Raw genomic sequence first — 9411 nt, 5'->3', positions numbered from 1 at the left:
GAGATTGACTCCTCAGCCTGCGAGATTCTATCTCCCAAAGGTTTCTCGACGTGCTTCTAATTGAAGTGTTCCGCTCCGGCCTTGTTTCCTCCAGGGTTAAGTACTTCTGCCTGGAGCTCTGAAGAGGACCAGGTACTGAGGATTCTGTGCCCCACTCCTCTACACTCCCTGCTCACCAGCCCCTTCCTTTTCTGGCCTCAATGATGTACAGGTCTTTCCTGGAACATGTCTTCTGGTACATTCCTTCATGGCTCAGTTCTTCTGCACACTATATGCATACTCTACTTGTGCTTGTATGGCAAACTTCGAGTCTTCTTAAAATTTTATGCCCCTGTGAAGTTTGTTCATTTCCCTCCAGACGCTAGACATAGTCCAGGCTGGCTTCAAGCTCTTAGTCCCCTGCCTCAGACTCCCAAGTACATTAGCCATCATGTATATATTAGCTTCTATATACTCTTTACTGACCTTCCAAGGTAGAGTTGAACACAACCTTCCAGAGGTTTCCCCTCACCTGTGGCACACATCTCTGTTTAGGCACTTATCAGAGTATAATCCCAATAATCCTAATCCAATGACTAGAGAATCCTCGTGTTTCTAAAGAATGTGGACAATGTCTACTTAACCACTGTACCTCCATGACCTGGGTACAGCTCCTAACACATTTGTCTCAGGAAAACCCATTTGTCTTTGAATGCCTAAAATGCCTCAAAAATAAAAAAATAAAATAAAATAGAGGATCCTGTCAGCCAGTTAGTTGAAGATTTACTTTAACTTAAACATGGTAGGATAATTACTCATCGACAAAAATTGCAAACATACTCTACAGTTGTCATAGAATTGAGAATTTCTTGAAGGTGTTCAGGTATGTGTGGGGCTGGGGAATGGTGGGACTCAGGGGAGCAGGCCTGGAGCAAGAGTGGAGTTGGAGGTGTGTCCAAACTCCAGAAATCTTGTCCTGAGATCAGCAGGAGTAGGATTGCTGTGTCCCTGCCTTTGCCCCCCAGGGAATGTCACAAGGCCAGGTAGCCAAGTTAAACATCCTCTCCCAGTCTAAGGTCATCTCCAACAGTACCTGAAGTTCCTTCTTATGCAAATGAGGCATCCCAAGCACCCCTACACTGGCCAATGATGTACATTCACCCTGATAGCCCCTACTCAATCCCACAAAGGTTTGAATAGCTTTTGTTCCCCCAACTAAAATGAGCTATCTCACAGAAGCTGTCTCCAGAGATTGTTCTCACAGCACTCGCCGGCTGCCTGAGCTTCTGCCTTGCTTCCCTCTCAGAGTCCATGGCCGTTCAGGATGCTCTGAAGGGAAGCCTGAACAGCAGGAACAGTCCTGTAATCCCAGTACTTACAAGTCTGGGGCAAGCAAATCACAAGTTTGAGGATACCCTGGGCTATTATATAGTGAGACCCCTATTTCAAAAAATTATTTGGAAAAAATAATATTATTCTTATGAGCTATTAAATAAAAGAGGATATATTTTAGGTTTGGCCCACACTATCGATAAGATTGTTCACAACTCAAGCTTTTCTGACGTATAGGTCGCTGCCCATTGGTGAACTTTTCACTTTTTCTTGTTGATTTGTCTTTTATTCTCCAGCACTGAGAACCATCTCAGTTGATAATTATAATAAATCAAGAAATAAACATGCAAAAGACTTGTATACATTCTTTTAATCCAAGCAAAAACGTGGCCTTTGGGACTCAGTGGAGGGCTGGGATTTATCAATGGCTTCACAGCTTATCAAGAGCTTCTACACTGACAGCAGTATTTAGTTTCACTGTAGAGAACAAAAGGGGGTGTAAGAGAAACATTCAAGAAATAGCAAAATAGGGTTAGGTGCTCGAACTCAAGGGCCAAATTGTAGGCAACGACAGGTTATTGAAATATACTCCAGCAGACAGTGGACTGCTGGGCTTCAAGGTTACAGCAGCTCCTACTCCAGACAGTGTGGGAGACAAGGAGGACGCTGCTGGGATAGGGGTTCTGAAAAGGGAAAATAACGAACAAAACACAAACATAACACAAACCACAGTGCCTGTGAAAATGAGATATTAGAAAGCTTGAACAAACTCAAACCAAGTTCCTACAGGTCCCTATTGATCTTGGGAGTCCTTCTTCCTTCCGGGTTGAAGTTAAAAACGGGCAGGTTTAGAGTCAACCAGAAGAGTGATGTATATTTAGTAAGGCCTCTTCAGAGTCATAGCAGCCAGCATTACAGGGGACTAAAATGTTTAAGATGGAGGTGGGAGGAGGCTTATATTTCTTAATCTGGATACACTGTGCCCCTTAGCTGAAGGTGATTACTAATTGACAACTGCTGCAGAATAAGATGCAACCGGTGGCGGAGACATGCTGCCTCAAGGGTTAAACTTTAATCCACAACTTTAATATTAAAAGAGAGCGAAAGTATATTCAATGTAAATTAGAATTTTCACTTTGAGTCCAAAGTAGTCATTTCCCGTATTAACGCTAAGTTGATTGGCTGAATCGGTCACGTTGAAAAATGAAAGTTTTATAAAATGTATAGTTTTAGAGTAACAATTAGTGGCCAATATTTTTTTTCTCTTTTCTGGCAGTCTTAAAATGGACAGTTTTTTTTGTGTTTTAAAAATAAAAAGCTGCGATGACTGGGATGAAGCTCAGGGGACTTTACAGAATATGTGAGTCACTGGGTTGCATCGCCAACACTGCAATAAAGTACAGGTTGTAGGTCAAGTGGTGCTAGTAGAATATCTAGCCAGGTTGCTTCATCCCCTTTCCCAATCCCAGACAGAAATCTCATTGGCCTCCTAATCAACTAATCGTTTAAAGACTTTAGGATCTGGTCTAAGACCCCTTGGAGCCATTACTGAGTCCATTAAAAGTAACCACAGAAAAGCTAACATAGAGATGTTTCTTCTACAAACTTCAGTATTAATAACTAGTATACATCTTGGGCTTCTTTCTCATTTAAGAACAGCAAATATCTATGCAGAAATGGGTGTCCTCGTTATCACAACTGGTCCATATCTATGTTCAGAATTAGAGTGGTTTTACCATTGTTGGTTGGTTGCTTGTTTTTGTTTGACAACTGCGATGACGGAAGAAGGAATACATAGATACAGGTTTGGCAGCCACGCAAGGCTAACAAAGGGGTTACTCTGGCTTCAGGACAGAAAACAGTTGCTCATCAAGCCCTGCAACAGTTTCATATCCACTCCCCAGAGCCGAGTGTGGATCACTGCCACTCACTGGTGAAGGGAGAAGGCCACTGCCGAGCTCTCTGCCACCTGCAACTCTTGACTTGACTGTTCCCACCAGCCCTTCAAGAGATCTGAACGTGGACGAATTCTTCACATCTCCAAGCTTCCTGCAGATGGCAGAACCCACCGAGGCCAGGGCAGTTGACGTCTTCTGCTTCATGTAGGTGTTGGAGGCCTGAACATCATGCCAGCTCTTTGACAGATTCTGCCTCAGTCCCACCAAGGGCACGCAGCCTAACTTCCTCTTGAGTTCGCCACACCGCTTCTCTTTGGCTGCAAGCAGGTCACGTAAGTTTAAGATCTCTTCCTCCAGTTTAGTGAGCTCAGATTTGAGTTCCAGTTGCTCAGCCTCCGTCAGATCTGGTTCTGAAGCTAGGCGGGATTCATTTGTGGACGCAGAGGTCTCTGTCATGGCATCTGGAACAGACAAGGAAAGATCTTCATTCAGGGAGTCCAGGTCCAGGTCTTGGTAGACGGAGTCCAATCCTTGGTTTGAGGAGAAACAGTTGGGGCTGGTGGAGCTGACGGCTAGGCCTGCAGGCTCAGACTTCTGGCCAGTGGGATAGGACTCGAGGTGAGACTGGTCCATATCTTGGCCGATGTGTCTACGTCCTGTCGAGAGGAGTGGAGGCTTTTGATGGGGATCCACTTCCGGGTGGTAGGGGTTGGATGTGGGTGAGAGGCAGGCCTCAGGGGCGGGACTTCCGGCCCAAAGGGCTGGGGGTCATGGGCACTTACCTCCATTTCTGACTGCTCTATGGGAGTGTTTCAGGAGATTATTTCTGCATCACAAGGTCCTGTGAGGCAGGCAGAGCCCAGATTATAATCGAGAGACATTTCTTTTCCTCTAGCACTTGGAACATAGGCCAGGTATGCACACCAAATTGTCTGGCGCCCCTTTTCTACCACATGAGTAGTTTCCAAACCGGTGGAGATCCGTAAGAGGTTACTCTTAACAGAAACGTGAGAGGAACCCAAAATATAAGATAAATACTTAGGATGGGGTGTGGAACTCAAAAATCCCAGGCTCCCCCCCGCATCCCCCCCCCCCCCCCGTCTTCCTGGCCCAGGCTTCCAAAAGGTCTCCAAGAAACTCCGAGCAGAAATCAGTAGTATGTTGTTTAATACAATGCCGGAAGGCAGAAAAGCAGATTAGAAAAGTAAGGCTGGGCAGCCATAATTGGCTTACTTTGAAGATAGTGGGGTTTGTTTGGGTTGGGTTGGGTTGGGTTCTACTTTGTTTTAGAGTTAAGCTGTTTGAAAGGAAAGACTATTGCACCTTGAGAATTTAGTGATAAAACTTTTGCAACAGACAGCATTTTTAATACCACAGTTGTGTTTTCTTGCCACAACCTGCATCTATTCATATTCTGAAAGCATGTCGGTCTACATCAATGGTTGCCAGTTGCTGCAGCTGATCTGCCAAGCAGACTGGAGCTGATTAGATGAAGTCAGAAAGGGCAACCCACTACTTTCTTCAATTCACTCAGCGCGTGTAACTCATAGGCAGAGGAATCAGGATGTTAACCCAGGGAGGGCATGTGTCATGTGTCACATAGATCCTTGTCTGGCTGCCTGTCCACAGAGAATATCCTTGGTGAAATCTCAGGATTAGTGATCTTCTAGTCATCCTTGCAAGCTTTATACGGTGGGACACAACACCACCCCCCACACACTTTTGCTATGCTCATGTCTGTGTATCTGCATCCAAGGCAACGTCAGCCCTCTTTCAAGTTTGTATTTAATAACAACCAGGTAGTGCTTATTATTGTATTACCTCAGAGATAATTATAAATTATATTATGGATATATATATATATATATATATATATATATATATATACACACATTAAAAATAGTTGTCCTTGTTGAGAATATGAAGGCTGGTGTGGGATTTGCCCATATGGATTTCTGAAAATGAAAAGCGCAGCAACACGTCCCCAAATGCCATTTTGTCCCTGGATAGATTTTCGCTCCTTTGCCTTTTCAGACTTCTGTGGTTTCAAGAATATGTCGAGACTTTGACAATACTCTGCTCATTACTAACTGATAATTAACAGTTTTTTTAATCCCCTGGATTAAGTAGCTAATGTGGACTGTACATTGATCATTTAGAATTGATATTTCAAATTACTGGGTCTAAATTGCCATTTGATATTCCTTCTTTGGACTGTTTTGACCACTCTCCTTTTGCTGTCCATTTCCTTGTATATATGTTTCCTGGCTCTTCAATTAAAACCATGAATTCTTTGTTAGCTTTGATTCTATTTGATGCAGGTTTTTTCCCCCCTCATATCAAAACTGGGCTGGCCCATTTCTAAGCCTTGGTTTCCAGATCCCATATCAAGACATGGCAGGTCTCAAAGGAGGGCTCCTGGTTGGAGTGTTCTCACCTTATAATCTAAACCTAGATAAATAAGTGGCATAATGGAACAGTTTGTTTTATTAGGCTTCTGTTTAACCAAGTTGAAAACATTTACATTTTGAAACAGATCTATTAAACAAAACTTCATTTAATTTACAGGGACCCTAATCCGATGTTTCCAAAAGCTATTCTTTTAAGGTATAAAGATTCCGAAGTGAAGTAACCTATATGATATAAAAACACACGAAATGGCTCCTCAGAAAATGCAAGCTTTTTGAATCTGTTTTGGCAACGACAAAATCAATTCAGGAACTTGTGGTTTTCTTATCTTTTGTTTATAATAAAGCTGAAGCTGCTAATGACCTACATTTATTAAAGGAAAAAACTTTGACGTATTTACCCAGTAAGAGGGATGGGTTTATAAAAGTCCTTCCATATGTAAAAAGTAAATGAAACTTTAAAGAGAAAACTTCTGTCGTGTATAGAAACCTCTATATTTTATTAATAAAAATTCTTGAATATAAATGTAAGGCAATACCCTCAACTAGGGATCCTGCATACTCAGTTTTGACCCGGGTTTCCTCTTTGCATACTAGGAAAGGACTGATAGTATCGTGAAAATAAGCTCTAGGGATAATACCAGAAGGCTGTGGATAAAGCTGGCCTGGGAGTCAGAAAGACTTGCTTTATTAGATGTGGGTAGATATTGGTGGTCTGCCCATGCCAAGGAAAAAAAAACTGAGTGAGACATGTTTCTCTACTTAAGATCTTGAAGTTCAGAGAATGCCTTAGAAGGGAGAAGGGGGTTGGACATGCTGAAATTGCTAGTGGGTTCTCACTATCCTCTCTAACCTCCACTTCGCCTGACTGGCATGCCTTTCCAGCGGAGGCACCGCCCACTCTGCTAGGATGCCTGCAGAGGGCCAGAGGCATTCAAGGGAGCTAGTGGCATGTTTCTATATGTATAACCCATTATCTAGGGGCTGTGAATACCAGGAGGCTGGAGTTTTATCAGGGCAGGGTTCAGAGTGGCAGCAGGAGTCTTTAAGTGGCTGGGTACAGGGTGTTTATCTGCCTAGAGAAGAGAACTGAAAGGCTTAATGGACATGGAAGGGTTAATCCCGAGTGGAGAGGACTCCCAGAAGTAACTAGGAGATTCAGAGTGGGGGCTGTATGCGTGCATGCGTGAACAGCATTTGTATTATGCCTGCATGCTAAAGTCCCCAGGCGCTGCATTGAGGGGCTAGAGCCGGCAAATTGGGGCCAAAGCAACCTGACTTCCTTGTATCTAAGGCTGCAGGGGCACCGAGATATAAAGGGTATTAATGGAACTTCCAAACCTCTTAAAGGTTATGGTCATTGGGACAGATTTGCTGGAATACAAAAACCAAAGACAAAACCCGCCACATCCTGGACTCCAGTCCCTAGCAGCTTAGCTATTCTTGTCTTTAAACAGTCGTGCATGCTATGACAACAGCATAATAATTATTTTACTTCCTCAATCCTGGGGCACAATCAGTTCCAAGACACAGCTACATTTTAATAAGAGGTTTCTAGAAGGAAAGTCCAACAATGTTAAGTTGCACATTGATTTTTAAAAAACAAACAAAAAAAAAGATGAAATTTCAATCTTACGAACACTAAAATGCCACAAAATGTGCATTTTTAAAATGGCGAAATACGGTAGTGGTGCAGCCATCTGCTGTCACGGGGACATCAACACCTTTGTTTGGGTCCTACTACAATGTAGATCAGACTTTCACTTTTTTCTTCCTATTATAAGAGAGATGACAGGTCAGGAATTGGCTTTATGTTAATATCTGCTCTAATAATAAAACTAATGGATGAAGAACAGACTATATTGATATTTCTGTATGGGAATGCCACCATGAAATCCAACTTAAAAATGAAAGCAACAGCAAACGGAGACAACTAGCGTTTACTGACTGCGACCCAGGAATCGTTAATATTTTCACATTACTTCAACCTCAGTGTTCTTGAGAGGGAAGCACAGAAACGCTGTCAGGCGTCCAGGTGACAGCTCAACAGGTAAAGTACTTGCCAAACAAATTCAAATCCCCAGAACCCATGGAATAGCTGAGCTCAGTGCTCCTACAGCAAGATGAGAGACAGAGACAGGAGAAGGCCCTGAATTTTGTGGGCTGGCTAACTGGGTATATGCAATAACGAGCAACAAAGAAGATGCCCATCTCAAACAAGGTGGAAGACAAAGACTGACCTCCAAGGTGGTCTTGTGACTGCCACATGTGTCTTGGCATGAACACACCCATACTCACATGAATGTGCACACAAATGCACACATACCACATACATGTACCATATGCATATATACATACATCACACATATACATACATTATACTTAGTTGCACACATATATGTTATCTACTTTTCTAGTTTCATTTCTGTTTCAGTGTTTCTTCATCCATGACCAAAAGTTACTTTGTGAGAGAAAGGGCTTATTTGGCCTACAATTCCAGGTTACCATTAAAGGAAATTAAAGCAAGGCCTGCTGCTTGACTTCACACATCATTACCGTTGACCTGGAAATTTACTTTATAACAAAGGAGGCACAGCAGGAAGCAGGGAGAGTGCTGCTGGCCAGCTGTCAGACAGGTGTATGCTCAGCTAGCATTTATATACAGTTCAGGACCACCTGCCTAGGTCATGGAGCTGCCCACAGTGGGCTGAGTCCTCCTTCATCAATTAACAGTCCAGACAATCCCTCACAGACATGTCCACAAGCCAATCTGATTTAAACAATGTATCCATTTAGATTCTCTTCCCAGATAATTCTAGATAATGTCAAGTTGATAAGGCTAACCAGGTGATAGACCACAAACACACACACACACACACACACACACACACACACACACACACACACACACACAAACAGGGTGGAGGGGGGAACTTGGGGAGATAAGTCTAGGAAATGAATATTATGAGGGTTAAGCACCTAGCTTACTGGTCCTGGTTTTGAAGTCCAGCCTTGCAAATACACAAAAAGTTATTAACTGTGAGGCTGAGTCTTGCCAGTTTTATAGGTCACAATCAGGCATTACCTTGCCAGTTTTATAGGTCACAATCAGGCATTACCTCACCTCAAGGACAATTGTCTGAGGTTACATAGTTAGCAGTCTCAGGATATTAATCCCCTAAACTAGATTTCTTTTAAAAGGAAAAAGAAAGACCTCATTTTTGAAAAAAAAAAATCTTTTTGTAAACTTTCTGAAATATATCATACATACAACATGGGCATGTCCCTGTGATAGTTATCACCAAGCAATTAGCTGCTGTTTGTCTAAGGAAACAGTGTTTCAATGACATCACAGTTCTTTTCTTGCCCTTCTTGTCCTTCCTTTATCTTCAGTTAACTGCCACCAAAATTTTAGATCAGCCAAATCCTTTTTGTCCTTATCAGATGTCACCACCTATATACTAATAGAAAATGTATTATTTAGTCATGTCTGCTTTTGAACCTGAGATAAATTGAATCATGCCTATGTATTCTTCCCCGACTTGCCCACCGTTTTTAAGATCCATCCATGTTGGGAGTAGTACTGCAACTTACTCATTTCCCCTGATGGTGGTAGTTTGTGATGTGCCTAAGTCTCAATATATATGTGCCTTTATCATTGATACAGGTTTACTGAGACACTGGGTCCTCAAAGGTCAGTGTCTGCAATGTGTCACCCTAAGGTGGGCCCATCTATAGTATGTCCTCATGCATACACTTAATGTTTTAGGGCATAAATGATTTATTCATAATTA

General features: G+C 42.5%; 1 protein-coding gene across 1 annotated transcript; it reads right to left on the bottom strand.

Annotated features, from left to right (window-relative positions):
- Nucleotides 1-1668: 1668 nt before the first annotated feature.
- Nucleotides 1669-3899, bottom strand: Trpd52l3 (tumor protein D52-like 3). Its single transcript, NM_025741.2, has one exon. It carries the CDS (start codon nt 3840-3842, stop codon nt 3147-3149), a length of 696 nt encoding a protein of 231 aa, NP_080017.1. The 5' UTR covers nt 3843-3899; the 3' UTR covers nt 1669-3146.
- Nucleotides 3900-9411: the final 5512 nt, after the last annotated feature.

This window comes from Mus musculus, chromosome 19 (genome assembly GCF_000001635.26).
Source record: "Mus musculus strain C57BL/6J chromosome 19, GRCm38.p6 C57BL/6J".
Taxonomy (NCBI): Eukaryota; Metazoa; Chordata; class Mammalia; order Rodentia; family Muridae; genus Mus; species Mus musculus.
The sequence above is the reverse complement of the archived record's forward strand: the minus strand, read 5'-3'. Positions and strand labels throughout refer to the sequence as shown.